Source organism: Corvus kubaryi, unplaced genomic scaffold (genome assembly GCF_017639235.1).
Source record: "Corvus kubaryi isolate FWS band 111438036 unplaced genomic scaffold, C.kubaryi_AGA036_p1.0 65379, whole genome shotgun sequence".
NCBI lineage: Eukaryota > Metazoa > Chordata > Aves > Passeriformes > Corvidae > Corvus > Corvus kubaryi.
In genome coordinates, this window is record NW_024581960.1 from 115,293 (window position 1) to 142,691 (window position 27,399).

Consider the following 27,399-nt stretch of genomic DNA (forward strand, 5'->3'; position numbering starts at 1 on the left):
CATTCTAACATTTGAATGATGAAACGACTGGAGAAAGGCTATAAAGGAGACATAATAGAGCTGCAGAGAATGCTTTCAGGTTGAAGAAAAGCAAAACTGACGTTCCTTTATATTTTTTTTCCCAAACATCTGCTACTGGACATTTGCTGGCAAAAGAGTAATGGATTTGACAACCCACCTGTTTGATCCAATATAGCAATTCCTGTCATTCTGCATGCACCATGGAAACATGCAGCCTCCTATCATAATTTATATATTTTCCCAGATTCTGGGTCGCACTGCATGTGCTCCTTGCCAGACCGATTGTTCAAAGCCACCCTTAAAGGCACTACAGCCTGCCAGGGGAATGGCCTGCCACTGAGGTGCAATCAACAGGATTATAGCAGCCCTTGTTCTGCCTAACAGATTTATAGCCAGAAGCAAAGGAGCATGGATTAAACGCTCCTATTAACACCCATGGCTCAAGTTATCTTGCAGGGACTGGCAGAACTCTCAAAACTAGCTACGAACTGATGGAAATGCAAATGGACAGGAAGACATCAAGCTGATCCTTTACAGAGATATGGGGTTTGTATTAAATAATATGGAATAATTCTCTCAAATATGAAGGTAAAAATACAAAATACAGGGGAGGTCACAAAGTTGGGGGGAGAAAAATGCAATCCAGCCTAGCAGTTCATCCTATAATGAACAGAAGTAACAGCAACCAAAACTACCTCTGCCATGACATGGCATGGCAAGATGGATCAAATTATTTCATTTCTCCAGTAATGCTTGTAGTTATAATTGAGGGAGGGGATTGGAGAGTGTGTGTGTCTGGGGCAGGGGAGTCATCAAGGAAAAAGTCAAACATTTTCTGCCGGAGGAGAGGGGAAAAATGGCACTATTTTCAAACTAGCTGCTATAAAAAAAAAAAAAAAAGGTTTACCTCAGTCATAAAAACAGTAGAAAAGAAAACCCAGTCATAATTCAGCCATAAAATAAAAAGATGTACTATGAAAAAATATGTGTGAAAGTAGCTGAAGTGATTTTTTGAAAATACTGCAATACATATATTTCTTGGAATGAGATGTTTATTGCATACAGCCTACCACAATATAAAATAATGCAATTGTGTGATTGTACACCAAGATTCATGATGACTTTTTTTTTCACTACTGGAAAGGAATATTGTCACAGTAATGAGTAAAACACACATTTTTCATATTTGTAGTAATTCCTATTAAACAAACTGCTTTTAGCAAGGACTGCAAGACTGGGCCCTTGCTCTTTGTGTTAATAACAGATGGTTATGACATGGGGCCAATTCCTGTTTTTCTTACTTTCACAAGCAGTCCCAAGGGACTCATTATTTTTTTTTTTTTTTTTTTTATGAATAAAGCAAGCAAGATTTTACTCAAGGGAAAATAAGCAGTTTTGCAACAGAAACATTTGTGGTGCCCTTTTCCACTGGATAAAAGCAGGGAGCTCTGCCTCATTGGAATACTCTGCCAGCCCCAAAGAAGCATTAAGGAACCCCAGTCGCAGGTACTTGGAAGAAACACGGAAAGAGAAAACTGGCACACAAAAATGAAATTATAACAGCTCTCAACAGATTTCACCAATATGCTTCAGAACCTGTTACCAGGGACAGAGATTGGCAAGGGATTCCCAACAGCACGCTACTTCCATCTGGAGTGGGTGGAACTACAGTGTCTCCCAAAGCTGAAAGTTATGGGGATTTTAAAGAAGACAAGACAAATCCAATTTCTTTAGCTAAGTACTACCACTGTTCTACGAGCAGGTGCCCACCACAAGAAGCAGGAGGATTTCAGACACTCTCCCCACAGCACACAGGCTACTCAGCCTCGGGCAAGTGGAATTGGTATGTGACACACTAAGAGCTTGCTTATATCCTTCTTTGAAAGGAGGTGTGAGGGTGCCACAAGGATGTCTTCGTTCCACTGAATCTAAATACACTACTGATTCCAGGAGATGGAGACAACTGATATCACTGCAGATATTTAAAACTCACTTCGAAGAGACCATAGAGATTTCAGGATTGAAAAGCCTCTTCCATCTCTGCATTTCAAAGTAATATAAATTAGGAGTTGGGGATTTTCTTTTGCCTAAAGAAAAAATTGTGTTAGTATATATCCATTAGGTAAGTACATATAGCACTTCAGAAAGCAACATAAAAATATTGCTTCAAGCTGAATGCTTAAGCACCTCAATTACAAACAGCTAGAAACAGAACAGTGACATGTTACCCATATTTACCACACTAAACTGAACTTTTCTTAACTGGTGACCACAGTGCAGGAAAGTGAAGGCTTAACCTACAAATCAAGTGAGTCTAGGGTACATGGAAGGATATCCTCCCTTCGGAAAGAAGGACAGCCCAAGCTTTTTGTGTATGTAGAGCTGATCTGTAATGTTTCTATGTATTCAGATGACCTGAGCAGGTTGTTTGTGCATAGTCCCAGAACATGTCCATCAATCAATGTCAACATTCTTCCAAGCTCCACTCTGACTGGCAACTGACAGTTATCTCCTGAATGTTAATTAATAATGAATACCCTTGTCACTGCATAAACATACAAAATGTCTTTAAATGGTGGAATTATAAAAGTGGGGTTTGTTTTGTGACAACAGGCATTGCATTTTCATTTAGTCCTTGTATTAAGGAAATAAAATCCCTTACTTAGATATTGCACATCATTTGTGCTATCAGCCTGTGCTTTATTTTCTAAAAACCATTCATCTCTACTTGTCATGGAATTTTGAATCTTATCTTCTTGGATACATAATTTTTTACAACAATAATACACAATACAATGACTGCAGCTCTAAATATGACAGAAAATCTTTAAGACAAAAGATCAAAAGTAGGTATGTCATTGTCTCCTCCTATGTCGCATTTGCCTAGGGAAAAGAAAAACTGTTTTAAAAAGATGTTATTTCTCTCCCTTGTTTACCAGCATTACTCACTAGCAATTCCACTGACAAGACTTTTTCAATAATAGGCCAAGTAGAGACTTATTTTAACTGACAAACAAAAGCAGGCAGACAAGCATACACATCATAAGAAAAAAAAAATATGCCTTTTAATCAGGAAATTAAGTGATATGCAACTAATTATAGGTGTTAAGTAAGGAGAAGAAACAGTCAGAGATCACAGATTGAAAATCCTATTCCATCTGCACAGGGGGACATGATTTTCAACCCTGTTTATGATTTTAAGCACATGATACTTTCACACTTCCCAGCATCAGACTGCAGATGAAATCTGGCTGAGATGTCCATAGGTGAGATAATTAGGTGACAATGTGGAGCCTTGGGATTTGCTAACAGTTAAAACAATGTCCATTTCCTTTAGTTATCATTTGGAAGGACTTTATCACTACTCTTTTTTTCTAGTTAGTGCCAATAAACCTGACCACACTTTGAAAGCTGTCCATTTGTCTGTATAACAGACAAATGTGTCCTTGCACAATCAGCACAGAAAAATGTCACAATTATAATATACTCAGTAAATAATATAATGAATGGGTTTTTTTCCTGAAGACCTACTGGTACAGAACAAACCTTTCCAATAAGTTGAACAAAAAAATAAAATTAAGAGTTATTTAATTCATTTATTGTGCAAATAAATCAATCAGAAAAAAAAATGTTGACATTTTGAAACATGACAAATCAAATATCCAAGATTCAATGCTTGATTTCAGCTAAGAGGCTGTATCATGGGCCTGATCCAAGACAATAAAATCAAGTAAGAATACTCTCTCTTTGAAAGTCACATCCCAAAACTATTTCTATGTAGCAATTAAAAACAAAATACCAAATACTATCTGTTCCATGCAATCTTCTTCTTTCTAGTTAACATTCTCCTACTTGATGTTTTAAGACTTCAAACAAAACTATACAGTCTAACAGAAACAAGGGAAAAGATCAATACATCTCCATTTGCTTTGACATACAAACATGTCACTCTTATACACAAATAAAAAATCAGTAGTATAAATAAAAAATCCAGTTCTACCATTCACCTAATACATACATACATATATACACAATGCAAATAATTATCAAAACAAAATTATGTCAACACTTAGAAACACTAGAACTCAAATAGTCAAGATTAAATGGTTCATATTTTATATGCATGTCTGTGTGTTTTATATATTATATACATTCATATAAACATATATATTTATATAAAAAAGAAAGCTCAAAACCTAAGGGACTGGAATCCATCGCTCCATGTGAATGGTTATAACTGCTACACCATGGGAAGAACAAGTTTCAGCAGTAGCTAATAAAAGCTTCTAACAGTGACTGCGTGTTGGTTAATAGACACGCCCTGTTTGAAGCAAGAGATCCAAGTTCAAATTCTCCTCAGCAAGAAAAATAATTGACCTAAGCCTGGAAAACATGAGTTGAGTGAGATCATGTAAATATGGCCAGTGATCACAGCCACATGTTGCCCACTCAGACCATGTTCCACAGAAAAATTTTTGAATATGCAATCTGTTCCAGCATTAACAGAGCTGAGCTGTTCGGCACACAAACTGTCCAACTTTTAGGAATACAAAAAATTTACTTATAAAGTCTCAGTTGCCAATATTCTTTAAGAATTTTCAGGGTAGTTAAGGAAGGGTTCCAATATTTTAAATTAGAGATTTAATGAGTTTCTCAACACCAACTATATCCCTCTGTGGACACAAATTGATACAAATAGGCACCACACACACTTTCATTAAATGTATCATTTCTTCTCAAAATCTACCCATAAAATAGTTCAGTGCCAAAAAAAAAAAAAAAAAAAGATGGCACACTCAGGAAGTTAAAAATTACTACTGTGTGCTTACTACTCACAAATGAACACTAGCTCATAAACTGAGAAACTGAGGGATGTGGAGGGCTGGAGGCCACATACCATTCTAACTTTTCAGGTCAAGTGGATCAGGTCATTAATACAAGCTCCATACAACTCCTGAGTTTTGTTTTGATGGTCCATCACAAGTGGATGAAGGACATCCTGCCCTCTAATACACATGGGTTTAGGCTTCTATAGGAAAATACGCGCATTTACACTCTATTATAAGACTGGAAATAAAGCATATACACGGTCATTTGAGGAAAAACTAGCTCTATCAACTGTCAGGGGACGCTTGCAGTTTAGTCACATTATGAGAACACATCCAGTAAGATGAAGGGAATGTACAGCAGGTCACATGCATATGGCTACATAAGGCCACCATATTAGTCACCTGCCAGAAGACCTCCAAACATCACTTTCAAGGGCCACCCCCCCGGTCCCAGTTTAATCCACTGTGCTCCATCCACTGTAAAATGAATACCAGTCATCTACACTGCATGATATATCACATTTACTACATGCAGGGAAAGAATAATAAGAAGTTATAGCCACTAATCATGCTCAAGATTATACATCTCACCAGTGGGAGATATACCATCAGTGGAATTTTAGGGTCCCGTTTATATCCACTTCTCTGCATACATTTATAGCAGCACAGTATTACAATTCTGAAAATTCTAATAAAGCATGCATTTAAATATGTTTCATCAACATAAAATTTTCAAGTTTATGTATATGTTTACACTTACCTAAAACTTTAGCACTTTTCTCAGTAGGAAAACATCATCACATGATGTTACTCTCATTAAGTTAATGGAATTCTTGCCATTAAGTTCTGGGGATGGTGCCTCAGCCTGCAGTTCTACAGATAGTTTCCTGCATTAGGCATTGTTTCCTTAAAATACTTATAAATTGTTTAGTGAAACGTAGAAATCCCATTTTTACACTTTCTCAGCCAGTCTATTTATGGTAATACATAGTATCAGAATTTTTTTTGTTAAAAAAAAAACCAAAAAAAACCAATCAGCAGCCAGCCTACTGTAGACTTACTCCAGCCTCTCAAAAGCCTCAGTGTATCTCCCAGTTACACCAAGAAATAACTTTTGCATTTATGTATACTGAATGCATTGCAAAATATTAATGGTAATTATGTTTCTCAATCATGTACTTCCTTTTTTTTCCCCCATCAATCACACACATTTGAGGTATGTACTGGTATCAGATATACTAACAATTAGAGTTAATTAGTCTTTTATTGGAAAAATGCTTGATACTATTATTGCAGGAGAGCCACGTCTTGCCAAGAGACACATGTAACTAATCCAAATCATAAAAATTAACAGGTTAAAGTATCAAATTACCCTGGGTAAAAAACACTGATGTTTGTTATAGATGTGAGCAACTTTACTGTCCTCAAGACAAGCAGCGGGGCCACCCAGCTAAATAAAGCTGTACAGGTACATGCACTGACAGGATCTGAACTCAAGAAATACAATATTTGAGCCCAATTCTTATTGCACACAAGTTTTATATTTGGTTGCCTTTGCTACTCTGACTTAGAATTATAAATTAGCTTGATATTAAGCAAAATTTTCCAAAGAGCATATACCTTCAAAGAGAGATTTTTTCCTAATGGAAAATCTCTTCTTAATGAAGAAAAATAGAAGGAAAAGAGTGTTAAACACTGAACAGACACTCTCCTTTTTGTTGGTGTGTTGTGTTTATTAGGGAGACTCTATGAATTCAGAAACAGTCATTAATGGAAAAATATACAAAAATACTTTCTCTAGAACCACCAGGCACACATTGCTGATACGTCTGAGAGCAAGAAATGAAACATGAAATTACCCCAGTTTCTGCCATGAACTATTAACTGGATACTATTCACTTTCACATATAACATATATTTTTTATTAATATTAGGGACAAGAGAACTCACTGCAACAGACAGCAGCAGCACAAAGATTAGGAAGTGCACAGGGATAAAAGCTTATCTAATTAAGGAGAAATGCGTTCCTAAAAATGTCTTATGCTATTGCTGCTGTTTTCACAATAATGCAATGTTATAGAAGAAATTAGACACACCATTCTGCTAAAGAGAGGTTTCTTTTTATGAAATTAAAGACAGGTCATGATGACTTAAATAGTGAACCTGCCCTTTTTTTTTTGGTTCTCTTTGACACCACAACACTCTGTGAAGGATTAAAGCAGAAATCATATACATATTTTTCTTGTTTGGCTTTTAATAAGCTCCCTGAACACAGTTTTCTAATTCTTTGAAGGAAACTCCTACAAACTGTTTTACTCTCAATTTTACTCTCAAAAGTTTTTATAAAAGTAATATTTATAGTATCTCTAAGGCAAAAAACAACACAATTAAGTTATATACATATAACTCATTATAACCCTTCAAAAGATCCATTTTGACTTTGCAGGTATTAGTTTCAACGTGTTTTATTTCTTTTTAATCTAAAAAGTGTTAATCCACAATAAATTGTGTATGGCTGTTGTTTTTAAGAACTAAATTAGCATTGCAGACAGAGCCTGCACAGTATAAGGGAAGCCAGCATTCCAGCATTTAATGCTAAGAAATCAAGAAGCAATAATTAATTTTTACTCTATAGTTCAAGTAATAATAAGCAAGATATTAACTGAAAACCTACACTGAAACTATCTCCACAGTTTCCCAAGTGAAAACAGAGAGATTTTCTTACGGATTTAATACTGCTTAGTATATAGGAACTGTTGTTGGGGAGCCAATATTTTCACAATAACAGAGGAAGTTTGGGATGCATCAAAATTCAAAAGCTAATCTAGTTAACCAAACATTTTGCCCACATAATTTCCATTTTTTTTTTCAGCTTCAGTACCAGACATAGCTCTCTCCATATGGTTGTCTCACTTCTTAAATAAAAACTTCAAATTCAGTCCTCTACTTAAGGGTCCTTATTTTCAGAGAATAATATATACTTTGAACTGCAGATTTCTTGAACAACTTTCAACAGCATTTCACTATAGAAATAATAGATGTTTTACAGATACATAAAGTAGATTAGGTAAATAGTTATTAACATGTTCTTCTCTTTTCTATGATTGGTTCTTCCATTAAATGATCCCTACTTACACTTTCTCTGTAACCTACTAACTCTCTTTTTTTTAATTCCTGAAACTTTGTTTTCTGGATGGGTTTTGTTTTGCTTTTTCTCTAAAAAGTTAACAGTCATATTTAATGGAAGGCATGTACAATTATGATCCTCCTCAGGAGGATTATACGTCACTTCTCCCATTTGTACTCAGAAATGAAACAATACTTAAATTTATTTTTAGTGGCCTAATTCTGAGAGGTTAACAGAAACCCTGGACAAAAACAAAAAAACCCACACCAAAACAAACAAACCAAAAAAACCTCTCAGAATTTCCAAGCAAGCAGCTTCTTTTTCATGTAGGAAAACTTTTTTATACTTAGAAACACAGCAAACTTAGAAAATGATAGCAAAGCTGTAAGATGCCTATTGCACCCTTCACAAAAGATTTCTGGGCAGGAAAGTTTGTTTCAGAAGCAAAACTTATGGTTTTGGGCAACAGACTTGACAAGATGAGATTCCATTTCTAAATACCAACTAAAGCTTCATTTAGAACAAACAGCAGACAGACTTTATGGCTAAGGAGTTAAGGGCCCAGCTGTTGAGCAACCGTAGCTAATTCAGTAGTGGCATCCCAGACCTGTAAAACAGACAGTTTTAGTGCTTCCCCTGTAACTGAAGGAGATATTACTAAAATTCTCTTAGATTTCATTGCTGGCTTTGTTTTCATTTCAAAATCTGTGCACAGCAGTGGATCTGACCAAAAAAAACCCAAACAACAACCATGCAGCAAATTTAGTTTAAGGAATTGGTATTCATCAAACCTCAAGCAAAATGCAAAACTAAGATTAATTCCTGGAGACAGCAGAAGCTGGGAAGAGGGACAGGCCAGAGGGCAGTGGAGAAGAAAGGCTGGAAAGGGCTTGACATTCAACTACATTATCCAACAACTCCACTTCTAGGATCTGGGCTCCTGATAGCCCATTTGTGTGTGCTATTTCACCTCTTTCAGCCCTTCTGAAGCAAAACAACTAGTTTATTGAAAACTCAATCTGTCAGTAGCTCTACAGTTAATTCATCTTAGGGATCACTCTGATAGCATTATCAATGAAAACTAGATGGTTTTGACTGCCTTCATTACTTATCAGTTCGACTTCTCATCACCCTACTTCTCTTATATCTTCATTTCACATTTGGGAGAGGATGCTGTATCACCAAAACTATGACTGCCTATAATCGTACTTAGCAAACTAATTCAGATACTTCCAGCAAAGCCACACTACCAAAAATCAATTGTATCTTAGGGCCAAAACACAATGCAGAAGAGACCTGAAACAGGTTTCATGAAGCATGAAGGCACCATTTTTTCCAGGAAAATCCTGACCACTGAGAACACTAGCCATTTTGTGTTGCTTCATTTGGAAACCACTTTTCAAAGAGGTCATGTTTAACGTAGCTCCTTTCCCTTTCTATTCTCTGTGCTTTCACATCCAAAAAGCCAAAGAACACAAACAAAGTAGGTCAAAGAAATCCAAACTACTTAGAGAGACTAATAAATTTGTGAAGATTATCCTCTCTATGAACACTAGACTGGTCTGAAAAAAAGATATATCAAGAAAATATATCTTTCTACCACACTTCTCTAACAAGAGGGGAAAAGTCAGAAGACCACAAGGTGAATGATGGCCAAAACATTCAACTTTCTACAAATTCCAAAGGGGGCTTGAAGCAGAAATCAAAGCTCTGCATTTCATGGTAGAAACACCTTCAGTAATTCTTGACCATCTAGCTAGAAGGTCTTACTTTCACCTTAAAGTTTCTACTTTATTTTCCGGAATGCTGCTGGGATCCTTTGCAAAGATACTTACCTTTTAATGCTACTTTTTAATCAAATAGTTTATATTCAGCTGCATGTGGTGTCTGGTATCAGATCCCACTGACCTTTATTTAAAAAGGAACAGAAAAGTTATTTAATATGTTAGGGAATAAAAAGGGAAGGAGATAGATGCTCTGCTGTTGAACTTCTACCGGCTTCTGAGAAAATGACAAGACTCAGTGACACAGAGATACCCTCATTCTCTGCTCAGGTTCAATTAGCTGAAACTAATTACATTCTCTTCCCTAGAGTAATTTTGGAGGCAAGTGGAAGAAAGGTAACTCTTCTTCAAAAAACGAAACATTCAGAGTCTTGATGATATAAATGCCATTGAAACTTGAAATTTTCCCCATCTCCACAAAGCAAAAAATTTTCAAGTTAATAATGCAGGAATGTCAGCATAGGTTACTCAAGTTGCAGGTCACCCACAGCTTCTGTGACAAGCTCCCTGAGCTGAACTCTACATACACTCAATTCACAATATGTGCAACTTGAACTTTTTAGAAGCATGGTAATATTTGTTTTAATGACAACTTATTCACATTCCAGTCTTAATTCATTGACCTCTACCAATAAATTCATGGCACATCAGCTCCTAAATGGAGTAACATTAAAAAAACAAAACACACAAGAAAGAAAACAAACAAACAAGCAAGCAAACAAAAAACCCAGAACCACACTTACTTTACCACAAATATGCTGCACATAAGGCAAATTCAGTTTCTGGATCTGTTATCAAGTAATATCTTACAAAGCGAAGACATAAAAAGTTTGTCCCAAGAAGAAAAAAAAAAAAAGAGAGAGAAGGAACAGATGCAGCTTGCTCTTTGGCACAGTGTATAGCACTTGACAAAGTCTGGAAAGAAAAGCCTGTAGCTCCCTTTTTACCTCACCAAGACAAAATGTGCAAATAGCTATAATCCCCTCCGCATTTCGAGGCCAATAAAACAACTGTTAATGCATACAGTATTATAATACATTTAACAGTAAAATGTGCCCATTTGGCTTTCCCTATGAATTTGAATTTTTGGACTTGGTGCCCAGTCATCTATGTAATTTCTCAGTTCAGTAATATTAAGAGAAGATTCCTACCTTCTGAAATATCACTCTACTGCTCTGATTGAATAAATTTAATTCTCTCCCTCTCCACCCCCAACTAACATGAAACAGATGGAAAATACATTATACTAAAAGCTCTCATAGAATTATTTTCACCTTCAAATATCAATCACTGATTGCACTGTACTCCTTTACATGCATAACATATCAACTGAACTCCACTGTGAGAAAAAGTCCAAGTTAGACCTATTGGGAGTCCACTACAGTTGCTGAGAAGTCCATGGGCTTTTTGTGGCTGGCTTTTTTTTTGGTTGATTGGATGTAGTTTTTTCAGACGGTTGGCTGCTGATTTTTTTTCCAGAACAGATGCAATACATGGTGTTAAAAGAACTGAATATGTCTAAGTACCTTTCTGGTACCGCTGCTAGGTTCCCTTCAAGATAATCATTTAAAATACAGGACTTCCACACCTAAACCTAGTGCTACACACCAGGAGACCTAAGATCAACACTGAAGAAATAGTCTCCTTGTACATAAGCAAAACAATCTGCAACTGAAAGTTCAGAGGCTCACCTAGTTTTCTCATGTTTGTTTCACACAGCTTTAAGATCTTGCTTTAAATTGAATTTCTGAACTCTCTAAAATTTGGCTCTCTTATGTACATGTTAGACCACAGAGCTCACAAGGATTCTTTGGTACTCGTATAGTGAGAAGTAATCAGTGTACATCCAAAAGGGAAAAAAAAGAAGATAAACTCAGTTTGAAAGATCAAGCAATGAAGAGGGAACACATGGGACCTCATTTTCCAGGTTATGTGTTTCACCACTCACAACTGTTTTCTTCCTTATCCTTCCCAGCACTATAAGTTACTTACATTCATTAAAAAAAAAAAACAACAAAAAACCCCTTCAGTACAGACTTGTGTATAAATCAAAATTCAATTGTTTTAGTATATGAACTCAGTAAATTTCACAAACAGGAGAGGAGCTGTATGCAAAAGGAACACATTATTCAACCACAGACAGCCAATCAAGCTAGCGTAACACAAATGAAAATCCCTGCTGACTTACAGGCTGAAGAGCTATTTGGAACTACAATGTGGCCATCTACTCCTACCTTTGCTACAACACAGCTAGATAAGGTATTATTCTGTATCTTTAAAAGACCATGCTATTGTGTTAAGTTAATTCAGCAGAGCTTTAGCAAGTGCGAGAGAAGAATCACAGACTTCTGCCCATCCTGACAGAGCACAATGCTTTCTGCCCTGAGTAGTCCCAAAGAAGTCACGCAGCATGCCAGGTACAAAGTATCTGCAGAAGTGAGCCCTCAGACAGGGCTATAAAAGCTCTGGGTTAAGAAGCACACACCAACTTGCTTCTGCTTGATCTGTTACACAGCTTGACAGAAACAGATAGCCAGTTGCATTAGTGTCAATGTTCAGATAAGTTTCTCTCAATATCTGTCACAAAAAACAGACGCAGTATCAATGTGCCAGCTGTATTATCGGTCACTACATAATTGATCATACTTAATAACATCCTCGAGCCCAGACAGGACACACAGACAGCAATTACAAGCATGTGCCACAGTCACCCAGATCATTCTGACTCAGCTGCCAACTCAGCACGCACTCGACGAGTGCCTGCCTACCACCTTTTCCCTCTCAAACACATTAGCTTGCCTCAATATGGGGCCAGAGTTTGTTTTGAAACTCTTAACAGGATCACTGAAAGAAAAGAGGAAAAATACCATAAATGATCCTCTGGACTGCTTCCAGAGTAGCGTGTTCTCCTAGCGATTGCTTTGGAAGCAAGCCAGAAATGGGAAGTGTTCTTGCAAATGAGCACGCCACCAGGCTCAAGTACAAGTTATCATTTAATTCTTTTGTCAACATCAGCGTGGTTAGAAATTAAGAAGCCTGTTTAATAAACAGGTTACTTGAATTCCAGTTACCAAACATCACTTTCTTTTCTATCCATCCCCGCCATGCTCACTCAGCTCACGTCCCCCACCCCCTTCCTAACATACACTGGGGATATTTTGGATATTTTCTCTCCCTTATTGAAAGTCAAATAAAATTAGAATATTAATTACATCAATGATAACTAGCAAGTTAACTTAAAAAAGGAAAAAAAAATCAGTCACTCAGAAAAAAAAAATTCTAAAACCTCAACACAGACTTCTGTGGGATGCAGCACTTAACATTTTTAACAGACCTCTAATACAATCTACTGAACGGTTTTGTCAGGGAAGTTTTTCACATTACAATCACTCCTAATGAGATCACCCTCTGCAGTGTATAAGACTTCATCCCTTCCCAACAGACACAATGAAAGATTTGTGTGGAGTTGCAAAGGCCTCGGATCAACTCCACTCATTTCACCTTCCACTGAATTTCCTCGTAAAAACTCATCAAAAGCAGAACTGGTTTTTTTAATGAGGACAAGCAATTAATAAAGAGACTCGTCTACTTTGTTTTAGGGTGTCCCTAATCCTCTACAGATTTTGAAGTCCTCACACAGGCACCTCAGACTCAGTGAGTGCTGCAAACTTTGTTTTTGAGATTGTATGTTTCTCCTCTTCATAGATTTGTAGGGTATTTTTTTCCAGTTTTTCACTTACAATATTTCTCACCAACAAATGTCTACCTATCTTGCAATAAACATATGGTGATATATAACTCCTTGTGTTATCTTGTGATAAAAATAATAGTCCTTGTATTAAATGTGCATGAAAATAGCTGTTTTCAAACAAACTACAGGTTCTCTTATTTTTACTGGAAGCAAAGACAATAAAATATTCTTTCTCATGCTAAGCAGAAATGTCTTATACCTGTAGCCCCAGTGACAGCAATGCTAAGGGTAAGTAGAATTCTAAGAACATGGTTAACTGCATTAGTCTGAATCAGGAAGTACAACTCAATAGTCTCTGATCTGCCACTATTTTAAAACAATCACAATGATCCCACTGCAAGCCAAAAGCCTAGTTAGTTTTGTGCAAAAAAATTATAGAAGGAAACCATACTTTATTCTTAAAATTGGATATTCTGTTTGAAATATCTATCTTGTGTTAGAATTTTCACACACTTGACACAAATCTCTAGATCGGTTTTGATTTTGTGTGTATTCTTCTCATTACTAACCAACCACACCCCATTCTGTTTACTACATCCATTTTAATTTCCTTAGAATTCTGTCAGAGATCATGTGAAAGAACAAACGGTTCACCTAATCATACCTGTCATTATTGATACAATATTCTGTGATAGGTAGGACTTACTCAGCCTTACCAAGAGCTCCAAGAAACGACACCTTAACCAGTTCATAATGTTAGTCCTGAACCTATCTTTTTACTTCTCACAACTTCAACTTTTTTCTTTAAATTTGAAAGTGCATTATGCAACCACTGATTTTCATAATCGGACAGAATGATTTAGATTAACCAGTGTAAACTTTACAGATTGAGGATCTGAAAACTTTAAAAGCAGACTGATGATGCATTTCTCTTGGGGAAAAAAAAAAAGGCAAATAAAAGAAAAAAAAAAAAAGAAAATCTGGTAGAACATGACCTGTAATTTACAGCAAGTTGTGTGTTTACTTACGTTCACACGTGTCTCCTTTCTGCTGGTATCCTGCTTTGCAGATACATTTTCCAATAGGCACTAACCATTCTCCCTCCGCACTACAGTGCATCTTCGGCGAGTTCTCCGCCTCCTCCTCCGCACTGCTGACACAAGTTCCTCGCACTTCAACTAAAGAGGAAAACTCTGAGCCAGTCACTGTGTCAGGAAAAATAGCTAAGTTCTCAATGATGGACCAGCACTTCTTGTAGTAGACTTTGACAGAGACCAAAGCAATGCAGGCCCCTACGTCCTGAAATGCAAGATAGAATCCTTTTTTGGACAAAGGTCCAATTTCTCTCACCTCTGTGTTAAGTTTCATTTTTCTCTCCCCAAGATCACCCTGGGTAAAACTTTCATCTGCTGCAATAGTGTCTATTTTTACATATTGGTTTTCTCGGATATTCCTGCCAGTGTCGTAGTCTGTTTCATAATAATACAAGTTAAAAGTTTCTTTACAAGTCCCCAGAACTCCAGGAAGACTGTTACAATCCCTCAGAGTGAATTTCAGTTCTACAAAAATCCTTTGTGCATTGCTTTTTGCAATCCAGTTAGTCCGAAGCCAGTTGTTTTGGTTTGATTCCATCACCTGGCATACCTGGTATGTTCGTATAGGAGTGTAGTTTTCATCCAGTCCACTAATTTCTTCCCACTAAAACGATAACAAACAGTTAGTAATAAACAAGAAGTATGTCACCAGATGTAACTACTGTGTATTTTAAAAAGCTTCACACAACCCATGTCTCCCTTCTTTTTAACAGTAAGTTATTGTTAAAAATACTTTTAAGCACCTAAAGGAAGAAAATATATATTAATGCAGGAGTAGGCTCTCTCTCCCTTCATGTCTTTCCCACATACAACTTCAAAAATCATTGTCATATCATGGGCACATTTGCAAAAGGGCAGCTTCAGAAAAGGCTGTTTAGCATACCAGGTTCTGATTTCACCCTGAGCTCACACACATTTCTTTAAGGTCACAATGGTTTTGAGTAAGCAAAGACCAAAAGGAGGGAGGCAGTTTCTCTTCCAAAGAAACCTAACATCAGTGAAGTCTTAGAAACTGAAATTGCTTAGCATTAGAGTACATAAAACTTGTGCATGTAAAACTTCTGATGAAACTTGCAGTTGTACAGAAAGCATGGAATCAAGGTCCTGAAACTCATCAGTCAGATGATTCCCACCCCTATGTGATCAAAGTGGCATAAAGAGAGAGCAAGAGAAAATGGACAGCATTAAAAATCTGAAAGCAAGAAAACATTTTGGTTGTCTCCATTTTGTTCAGTCCACCTTCTGTTATATCTACAACCTGAAAGGTAAGCGGCAGCTCCTCCTCACCTCACCTTTTATCCAGTGGCTGCACCCATGTTAGAAGGGGCAAACTTCATTTAGCTGGGAGTTCAAATAAACCATGAGACTACACACAGAATTAAAAACAACCCATATGACTGAAAGTTCACTGGTTCAAAGCCTGAGTTTTGTGGATGTTCCCTCTTTAGGTTACCAACTGTGTAATGAGCTGGTAAGCCTTTAACAATCCCAGAGTCTTTAACAGCCTTTGGTAGCGTGGGAATTTGCATCTCCAGCAATGGCAAACCTTCCACTGGAATCAACCAGGCAGATCTGCCCAGGTGTAACCAAAGCAATCCTTATTTCTCACCTTTTTTCACATTTCTTGTAGCATTTCAGTGCCTGAAGAAACTGCAGCTGTAATAAATTTGAGGAGGGGGGCTGAGCTATTGTCACCCCAGGATACGGGCAACCATGACTTCCCTGGATGGCACTTAGCCCTCTGGCCCTGTGTCAATAATGCACTTAAGCTCATGCTTAAGATCAGTGACTGTACTTATGAGCTTAATGGTAAGCACATGCTTAAGTGCTGTGTGGGACTCGTATAGTCAGCACCGCTGCAGGATTGTGCACCCACTGACATTCCTCACACCGGCAACCAAACATGGAAGGCATTAGTTTCCCAGATCAGGAGCCACACAGTGTACATTACTCTGTAAGCCTATTTGACAGCAAATGAGACCATTTTAATGTTGTTGTCTGTTTCAGAAAAAAACAGATGTGGCTGAATTGGTGCTGGAAGTTATCACCACAAAATATATCACAGCTGCAGATGCTGAAATGCGCAGAAGTTGTAAATATCAAAGCCCATTTCAAGGACCTACAGTTAATATAGATGAGATACATATATGGCATTATACATGCACATGGTATAAAGTGATTGAAATAGATTATTAAATGCTCATGGAGTTAACTGAAGTGATTGCATATGGAACTGTATTAACCTCTGAATAAAATAAAGTCTATCTTCGTAACAGATTTATTAGAGCTGAATGAGTCATTTTTGTTCACCTCTATAAGAGCTAGAACAAACAAGAAAAAAAAAGAAAAAAAGGGGCCCTGGACCGAGAGGGGTTTGGCTACACCACAATAATAAAAAAAAACATCTCCCCATTAAAAAAAAAATCCCATCAAGATGACAAAAAAGGCACAAAACCTAAAATTTTGGTGATTTTCATATTCTCCATTTCATATCAGGAAGTGCTATGTCCTTTGCAGTTTCTTTGAGATGGTGTGGGGGGTTTTTTGTTTTATTTTTTTATTTTGTGTAAGCATTCTTCCCTTAAGACACCAAGCCAGATTCTGCAATAAGATATTCAGTAAGACAATGCATTGTATCTTTGACATGGAAGTAACTCTCATGCACCACACAAGAGAATCAGTCTCCTTGAGTTTTGATGTGGACTGCTCCACCAAAAAAAAAAAAATCACCATTCTCCCCCCAAAAAACAAAAAAAAAAAAGGCAACACACAAAATAAATTTTACAAAATTAACCTACACTTCATGATACAATACAAATGAGTTTTCTCAGAGTCAAAATCCCACTACATGAGACTAGCTAGCATCAAAGACATTCTTATGTTACAGTCAAGGAAAATACTACAAAAAACTAAATTCACACAAGAAGCGCTACTTTTTGTGATCCCTAGCATTAAGCACTGGAACTATTTTTTCATACTTTCCCAAAGTCAAAAAAATAAGGAAATATGATTCATGATGCAATTATGTAATCAGGGCACTCTGAAAGGGGAAAAAAAAAATATCAGTACTTCAAGATGTTTTCACCTATGGCAGCTGAGGTCACCATTCATTGAAGTCTTCTTAGAGTGAGCAATTTCACAGAAAGAAAACTCCACTTTTCTTTGTCCTACTGCAAAATATGCCGATATACATGCAATTCTATTTGAATATGCCCTCTTCTATTGGTTTCAATTTATGGTACTTTAACTTCTTAGTTATCTTAACAGTGTTAAATGTAGCATTTGCAGTTGAATGAGGCATTTAACGAGTGTCTAACTGATATATTCTGTGCTGTGATGATGCATTAGTTTCCCTCAATATTTTCTGTCTATTCCCACAGTGTCTTTGTTGCATAGTAAATAATTCAGTAATTAAAACTAGAAAAACATTTATTTTCAAAATTACATTATTAAAATGGTACTTTTATGTTAATTTACAGGCAACTTTTTCTGAACATATTCACACATACAAATCTAGCCATTAGTTTTGATTCTCTTTTGCTGATTGAAATCAGCTTCTACCCCTGAACTTGCCTTTTACTGTTTGTTGAATTTGACTCTACTTTTATCTTTCAGTACGCTGACATGTGTAACATGTGTTGACATGTCTTTCATTATCTACAGGTTAGCTCAATATAAGTGCCACCAAGCTAATCTTTCAAACACCTCTGGTAAAGGCTTCAATCAGTGCAAAATGCTAATGCTGAGGTTATTAGCCATCATACACATTGAGCCTGCATTACATTCCCTCTGAAGTCCTCAGATTAGTTTCCAGTTTATGCTGGCATTGATACTACAATCTTGGTTTTAAAGAAAGACACTTTCACATTCTCATTCTTCTTATTTAAAGGATTTGTTACACTTTTACATCCCTACTCACACTTCACGCTCTTCTGGCTCCAGATTTCTTAATGCACTGAAGATTAAGGGACTGATCCCTCAAGTTCTTGTTCATGCAAGGCGTCACAAAAGATTCAGCAAGACTGTTTCCATGAGCAAGAACTGTTCATATAATTTATGATTTGTCAGAATGAGTTCATGTAGGACTGAGTTAAGGTAAGACAGTATATCCATTATATCTTTCTGAAAATGTTCTTCCTCAAGGCTTGAGGAAGAAGAGGTTTTTCAACACTTCTAATTCAGACTGAAAGCAGCATTTATCAACTTTACAGATACAATAAATAAGACACTAACACTGATGTTTCTAAACATCTCATTTTTTATAATGATGTATTTTACAATGGTACATTTCGTAGAGTGCCATGAGATTCATTTGTATGCAAGCTGGAGGTGGCCTTAACCACATAATTCGTGCCTAGTTCCAGATATTGAGGTCCTCAAGACTTAGGGATGTTTCAAGTTTGGAATGTCATTTCAAACACATCTGCAATATAAATGTTTTTATTTTAGAGCACTTGAATCTGTGCTATTCAATTACAAAGAAAACATCGTAAACATATTTATGATCACCCATTCTACAGAAAATTAAAAACATATTTTTAGAAAGTTTCCACACAGAAGCAGATCTGTTGTTTCTAAAGGAAGAAAAAAGAAGTGATTTAAAATACTGTGTTACAAATATACAGTGTAATCCTTTGTACAGCACAAAGAAATACACTACAAAACATAAAGGTACCAAAAGTTTCCAAAAAGCCACTTGTTTTTAATTAGCTTGTACATTTGTACACTGTAACCTGAGGTTTAATTCTAAAAATGAAGCCATAAACACTTGGTATGATTACTGAAAGAAATACGAGAGGGAGCTAGTTTAAAGCAGGTCTTTCAACTGCTTCAGTAAAATAACTACTCATCCTTAGGAACTTAAGTTTTGCCTGTAGTACTTACCCCATTGGGAGGAGAGGAAATCCATTCCAACTCTGTCTGTTGTGCTTTAGAGTCCAGCAATATTACTAAAAAAAAAAAAAAAAAAGAAAGAAATGAAATTCCACAGCTTGTTAAATATAACAAGGGGTGGGATATAAAACTAAGGAACAAATTAAGAATTTTAAAAAGTGATGGAATGAATATAATCTTTGTAAAGACTAATATTTCTTCTTCATATTATTAAAAAAATTATCTGCAATCACAACTAGGCATTTATTTGTAAATAGACAATTAAATTATGTACCATTCACATACAAGCAGATATACATAAATCTTTATAATTTCATTGCTTAAAAAAAAGTGAGGGGTTTTTTAGTGCTCTGAAGTGCTACTAATCAGTCATTAAGATGCATGCTCCCTCCCTCTCCTTTTTCATAAGGACATTTTCCATATGCTGGTTATTACAATCAGCTTAAAGCACACAGACACACAAACATTTCAACACATTTCCAAACCGATTTAGACGGGACTGGTCTATACCTTGCCGAGAGTCGCACTGAAAAAGCAATGGTCTTTTTTGAGTGTCAAAGTGAAAAATACTTCCCTTTGGTGATAATGCAATAATTCTGCAAATAAATGACAACCACGAATACAGAAAAAAAAAAGACTCTGCAATTACCTCACACCTCACATACACAAAATCAGACTAATTCACTTTATAGTAATAGCTTCCTAAAATCTTCATGTCATGGTGACATTTATATACACAAATGTATCAGTTCTAGCAGCACCACAATTATTTTCAGCTAAATGTAACCCTACCTCCAAAAGTGGTTAATCACAGCCTAATAAACCAACTCTTTAGTAAAATTCCTAATTTTAACCTATTCCGTATATCTTTAGCTATAAAGCTATTTATAGCTTTACACATAGCATTTATGCACTAAGATATTTAGATGTGTGACTTAAGGGTGTAACTTGAAGCAACTTTTGTCAGGTCTATTGAAACAATTTTAATTCTGGCTTTGGTTCTTTCTCCAAGCAGAATTTAACACAAAATTTCAGTGAATTACTAAAAAGATAAGATGCCTAAAAAAGTTATTTCATACAGTAATACATGGAATGTTAGATGCACACAAAACGGTAGCTTCCAGGCCTGTATTTCAGTAATGAAGTGGAACTACTCATTAAGGAAGTTTGATAGTCTCCCTCTAGAAAGATTACCTGCTTATATCATTAAGGTTGGATTCAAGGGGCTTTACTTTGTAACACTTTCTTTAGAAAAGCAGGTGGTATAAGTGGCTTGTTAAAAAAGAACACTTATAATGGTATGAAAAAAAAGGTACCACCAAAAATTTAACCGTTTCAGCACCAGCACAATACACTATGGCTGCAATTCATTATACTTTTTATTTGGCAGTAATTCTCCATCACGTAGCAACGGGTGAGCACATCAGAGAAAGAAAAGACAACAAGCAAACAAAACAAACAAAAAGAAAACCCACAAAGAAACAGGAAAAAAAAAAAAACCCAACACACAAACCCCTGCTCTGCAAACACCCCTGGCAAAGAAATCCTGGCGTTCCTTCTGGCATCCAAAGTTACCGGGGAAGAGCTCTCCAAGCCAGCGGCTGCTGCCCTGCTCCCAGCCCGGGGAGCCCCGTGGCCGTCACGGCTCGTTCAGCAACGCGGGGAAGAGATGCGGGGGAACAGCGCCGCGCCCCGCGCACTCCGCCCGTAGCCGCGGGGGATCCGCAGCCTCCTGTGCTCGGAGAGCACTGGGACCCCAGCGCGGTCCCTCCGCGGGGGAGCTGCTCCGCGGCGCGGCGGAAAGCGAAAGGAGGCAGAGAGGTGGCGGGCGAAACGCGGGGGCGCGGCCGCGGAGAACGGGCTCCGCGGGGCTCCGCGCAGGCGGGGAGCAGCGGCCTCTCGCCTCCGCGGGGAGCCGCAGTCGCGCTCCGGGCGCTGCGCGGAGCTGCGCGCAGGCTGCCGAAGAGCGGGGCTTGGCTGCCCCCGCCACACCCCCGACAGCCGCGGTTTTGGGAGGAAGCGCCCGGGGCAGCGACCCCAGAACGGAGCCCCGAGCTCTCGCAGCCATGGAGCGAAGGGACAGCCTTCTCCCCGTGTCTGCGCTTGCCACGAGGGTCCCGGCCGCTGGCGTAGGGCTCCGCAGGTAACGCGGTCACTCCCTCGCTTAGAGAGACAGGCGGACCCTGCCCCGTTCCTCTCCAGCATCTCACCGCGGTTTCTACTGAGCTACAGAAGGGAAACTCGGAAAACTTTTCAGCCTCTTACACCTCCCATCCGCCTTCCGTACCCAGCGGGGAGGGGTAGGAAACCAAGCGGGGCTGATGCCGCCACCGGCCCTTCGGCGAGGCCCGCGGTGAACCTGCAAAGTTACTTCCTTTTTTTTTTTTTTTTTTTTTTAAACCCTCTCTTTGTTTCTCTGTTCCGCGGAGTTTTCTGTGCTTGCAGCAGGTAGCCGCTATCAATCCCTGTCTGCCGCTCGCCCCCTCCTGACCCTCCTTTGGCTAGGTGATTTTCCCCGAATATACAGACATTATACATGCACACTCCTAGGTATAGATGCATATATATAACCACCCACACACGTATAATACAGAAAAAACCGGGACAGGCTACTGCTGGGAAGCACCGGCATAGACCCGATCACGGAGCAATCCGTAGGGCAGAGCGGGGCAGGCAGTCCGCACCCTCCCCGCCTGCCTCCCTGTCCGTCTGCCCGGCTCTTCCCCGCTCCGCACCCCACGGCTACGCGTTAGTGCTCCCCGTGTGAGGGTGTCTGCTTTACAGCCCCTCCAAATAAACTTTCGAAATGCTGCTACGGAAAGGCTCCCTCCTCTTTTCCTCTCTAACCTCGCCATCGACTTCGTCTTTTAATGGCAGAGGACATTTTAATTGAGGTATTTCTTTAAGCTCCAAATGATATTTTATTGCATGCCAGAGGTTTGATGAAAAATACTGATGCATCCAGCTGAGGCGGGGGGGCGGGGGTTGGGGAACCCCAAACGTATACATATGCAGAGGTACCGAAAATGCCCTGACTCCCCCTTGCCTGTCATGTCGCGTGTGTCGTCCCCCCTCCCGCTCCCCCCGCGAAGATGGAGACGGACCTTCGCCTTCGGCTGTCAAGCGCGAGCAGGGCGCTCCTTTAAATCATTTCAGATTTTCTCAGCGTGAAAAAAGAGATTCCCAGATGGGCTTTGTGAATTGATTTTAAACACCTCCATCAGTCTCTGATACAAAACTGCCTGGATTGTCTCCGTGCGCGGCGGAAATAAATGTGCGGGGTTCGCCTTACACAGATACCAGTATTGGACTGATGGGAACCGGGAAGCCCCGTTGTGATACGCAGATAGTGTAAAACACCCATCCCTAAACCTCTCTCTAGCGATGCCGGGGGAGAGCACACGTTGCAGGTACACGACGCCAGGCCGTATGTCCCCTCTAAATACCTGTCCAGCCGACATGGCCGGGACACGCAAAACTGCGCCCCGATGCTCCTTCCCGCGGTCTGTGCCCGGCCCCGCTGGGCCGGAGCGCTGCAGGCCCCCGGTGGGAGCGGCGGGGAGCGCCCCGCAGCCCCAGCCCCGCGCCGTGCCTTGCCTCCCACCAAACGTCCCGAGCCCTAAAAGTCAGCCCCCAGCCCCTGCCCAAGGGAGCAGCGAGGTAACCCGCCCTCCCTGCACCTCCTAGGGAGGATCAGGGCTGGCACGGGAGAGCGACGCTCCCCTGCACGGATCCCCGGGCCGGGGGCTCTCCCAGCCCCATTCCGACTCATCACGTGCAAATGCCTCACAAACCTCATTCCTGGGAGCAAAGGCAGTTGTCCCGGTCCCTCACACATACACACGCACAACCCCCAGTGAATGCCGTGCTTTTTTCCTCCCTCCCACCTCAACTAAAAAGTCTTTTTATCTTTTTTTTTTTTTCCTGAGAGGGGGGCTGACAAGCAGCTGGCACGGGCAGGAAGGTCCCCTGCTAAGCCACCACATAGACTTCGTGGGCAAAAGCAATAAATAAGCCCAAACTTTTGTTTTCTGCATCACCTTACCTTCTTTTGCAGCCTGTGCCTCCCCCGTGTGTGCAAAGCGGAACAGCCAGACGGAGCACAAAATAATCCAAGAAGGGAGCCTACTTTGGAAAGCCATGGTGCAGGAGCGGGGTGATTTTATATTTCTAGCTCTCTATTTCTAGACACTGCCACTGCCGCCGCTTGGTGGGTGCTAGAGGACGGTGGAGAATTTGCTGTGCTAGTCTGTGGGTCGGCGCTCCCTCCCTCCAGGCTGCCTTTCTCTTTCGCCTCCTTCTCCTCCACCTCCGCGCCGCTGCCCGGCTCCCGCACCGGGCCGGCCGCCCGCCAGCCCCGACTGCAGCCCGGCCGCCCGCGCCGCGCGCCGATAATATCAATGAGGGCGGGGGGGCGGGGCCTCAGCGGCGGGGCGGCCCGTCCCTCAACGTGACCGACAGCCACCGCCGACCAATCAGCAGCGGCAGTCGGTGGCCGGCGGGCCGAGCTGCCCCCTGAGTCGCCGCGGCAGGGGGGGCGGGGCCGGCGGCGCTGGCCAATGAGCGCGCGGCAGTGTCGGGTGTCCGCCAGTGCCGGGGAGCCGCGGGCTGCGCGCGGGGCGCCGCGCCGGGACGGAGGGGCCGAGCCGCGAGCGGGGAGCCGAGCCCGGGCCGCTCCCGGCGCTGTCCCGCGCGCCTGGAGGCGGCCGCCCGGATCGTCCTGCGAGCAAGCGGACGTCCGTCCATCCGTTCCTCAGGGTTCCGTGTGCTCTTCCCGGGTCGCAGCCGCCGGGGTAGCGCGAGAGAGGGGTCCCGGCCAGGGTCCGGCCAGAGCCCAAAGCCGAGCCGACGTCGGCGGGTCCCGGCGATGCCCTGGCGCGGTGCCCGCCCGTGGCCGGGTTGAGCGCGCACCTGGGTTACTGCCACCGAAAGAAAAACTTCAGCAGAAGCTGTGGGATGGTGCCCCGAGGCAGCCCTGCCACAAAAATCAAGTTCCTCGGGGCTGACATCACTTGGGATCCCGTCCCTCTGTTGCGTTCGTGTTTTCCGCCCCGCGTCTCCGGGTTGCCCCAAATAGGAAGAACAGGTTTATGGCAATATAGATATTACTTGGGATGGGGAAGGAACGGCTGCTTCCCCCCTGCCCTCTCCGGTTGTAACCTGAAGCGCGTGTAATCCTCTAACAATGAGACAATTTAAATAGGAGGGGGAGGGGAAAAAAAAAAAAGTGAAACCCGAGGGAGAGAGGAACTTGCCTGATCTTTCTTGTCAGCGCTCACCCTGCAGACCGGGAGAGCTTTTTCCGGGGATCCATCATGCCCCCACCCCTCCGCTTTCCTTTCTCCAAACACACCCCTCGCTCCTTCAACGGGTGAAACAACTGCGGGACGGACACAAAAACTTACGGCTCCCGGATGAGGCCGCGGAGCGGAGCGTGGTGCGCGGGGCACGGTGGCGCGGTGGGAGAGCTCCTCTCCCGAGCCGCGCCGGGACCGGGGCCGCGCAGCCCCCGCGGCGAGAGGCGACGGCCCCGGCTGCGGGCCCCGCTCCGCGCCCCCTGCGCATCCCCTGATCGAACCCTGCTTCCAGCTCTGTCCCGCGCAACCTTCCCGGGGCCGATGCCGGGCGGCACGGACCGGGTTTTGTACTGCTCCGCTAAAAGTGCATCGTCGTGTCCTTTCGGAGGATAGATACTGCGATGTAAACAGAATAGGTGACTATCGTCTCGGAAGCAAGCGAAGGCAACGAAGACAGGGGGGTGTAATTGCAATTCGGTGGCAAGATTATGCGAGAATCTGAAACAAGCCTTGCGCAGATGCAGATCCTGATATAGAAAATGTTATGCCATAAATGGGAATTTAAATTATGAGAGGTTTGTTTATGGAACCTTTAGGTAGATAAGGCAAAATTAGAATTACTGCTGCTAGTAATAACAATAATACAATGCTCAGCATTGATGGATAAACAGCCACCATACTCCGGGCTTTGAGCACTTTCCCTGTGGGCTCCTTGTTACTTCCAAGAAGGGTGTAGAGCGAGGCTCCAAAATATGCTGTATTTCTTTCACTTGCTGAATAATTAATATGGCTTAGAATATGACAGTTTTTGTGTTTCATTCAGAATGCTCTGTTGATACTTTGGATACCATTAGTGTAGGCATAGTACAGACTCTTGATTTTCTTCTCATCCTCTGTCGTCTGTCATTCCCATCCTCATGCATGTGTACTCAGAAAGGGGAGCTATATAGAACAGTGAGTAGGCTTATCTTCTTTTAGAAAGGCTATTTTAAATACATGCAGAGATTTTGTGACTTCTTGGCAAATTTTCATGGGTGAAATTAGTTTTCATGTTGCATATATTGTAACAGTGATTAAAGAAGATGTAGGAAGTCTTCAACCTAGTTAGTCCTCGTCAATTTCCTAGCATGAAGTGCTAGCATTTTACTACATCACTTAGCCAAAAAGATAATTTTTAACTTACAGAGTCAACTAAAAAATGCGTTGAGGCTTTGAATGACCGTGTTTATAAAAATGTAGAAACTTGCTAAATGGACAAATTTACAGGAGAAAGGCTTAAATAGTAATGAGATGTATTCCTGTCCTTCATACATAGGATTAGGCCAGACAGTTATTTTTGTTGTCACCTGCATTTATACAGGTTATACTGTACTGTTTTATATAATCTAATATTGTGTGTGTATGATATATGTATTGGATCTGTACATATGCAAGGATTCTCAAAGTTATGTAAATACATTAACCACACAAAGGATATGTGTGTACATGAGTGAGTGGATAAAAAAATTAAATAAGAGATTAAAGAAAAATGTATATTCTTCTTCCTGCTCAACTAATTTTAAATGCCCTGTCTTCCTGATAACTGTAAATTAAGCTAAAGATGACATATTATATGGACTGCTTTGTTAAAACAGTCGTGGATGTATTCACTGTTACACCAAAATGTTCCATATACATTTAGAGTGTCTGTTAGTGTTGGGGGGTGGTGTTTTGTGCTTCTCACACATTAAATCTTTGTGAAATTGATGAAGAATTTGAAATCTTTTTTGTTTTCCTCTGTTTATTTGTAGTGTTTTCTAATACTTCATTGTATTCTGTAGGATGCACATCCTGTATTGCATCTCACCCAGCTGTGTTAGATCTTCTGCAAAGAAAAACAGAAAAGTGATATAATACAACTGAACAAAAATACTCAAGCTAAATGGACTACAATCCTCAGATTTGGATTTTCCTTTCAGCAGAAAACCTCTGAGAGAAGAAGGGGAAAAAAAGGTAAAAAAAAAAAGAATCTGGGAATATCATTCAATTCAATGTGTTACTATTCAGGCACCACTAAAGGAAATGTTTAATGGGAAAAGAACAATGTAATCCAAGATTGTCTCTCTATGGTTTTACTCTGGTTTGTCCTTTTTCTCCTAACCCCAAGACTGTAGGCCAGATTCTGTCTATTATTTTTACTTGTAGTTAGAATGATTTTCTTGACATTACCGAGCTTCCCTATGCTGGTACTAACCTCATATTAGCTGAGCTTCTCTATACTCAACTGCAAAGCTCTAAGCAGACTTTGGAGAAATATTTAAATAATTTCTTCCTCCTTAAAATTGACTATCTTCACCACAACTCGATCTGAAATTGTGGTACAAGAAATATAGGATGAATTCTAGGGGTAGACAAGCATGCATAAAGTAATGAGTGTCATTTGAAAGTTGCTACAAAGTTAGGTTTTCACAAATTTCCTTTTTTCAGGATTCACCCATTCTTTCTTTCCTACTTTGTGCAGGGCTGAAGTGAAATTTCAGTAGTTTCAAAAAGGTATTGAAGGTTAGCCTCAGACACAGTTTCAGTAAATGATATTGAGTATTGGTTCTGTCCACAGGAGAATGATCCTTAAACTGGTTTTGACAAAAACCTCCTTGAACTCTGTTTTACAGTAGCAAAAGAAG

The 27,399-nt window shown here is 40.3% G+C and overlaps 1 protein-coding gene across 2 annotated transcripts in view; it reads right to left on the reverse strand.

Moving 5' to 3' along the window:
* LOC121673394 (ephrin type-A receptor 7) overlaps positions 1 to 23,795 on the reverse strand; it is a 137,904-nt gene extending 114,109 nt beyond the window's left edge. For both annotated transcript variants that reach the window (XM_042046683.1, XM_042046682.1), the window contains exons 1-3: positions 23,485 to 23,795; positions 19,431 to 19,495; positions 14,481 to 15,150 (exon numbers count right to left, since the gene is read on the reverse strand). In XM_042046683.1, the coding sequence (XP_041902617.1) occupies positions 14,481 to 15,150; positions 19,431 to 19,495; positions 23,485 to 23,581 (832 nt within the window). In that variant the 5' untranslated portion in view covers positions 23,582 to 23,795. The remainder of the gene's footprint in view (positions 1 to 14,480; positions 15,151 to 19,430; positions 19,496 to 23,484) is intronic.
* Positions 23,796 to 27,399: the final 3,604 nt, after the last annotated feature.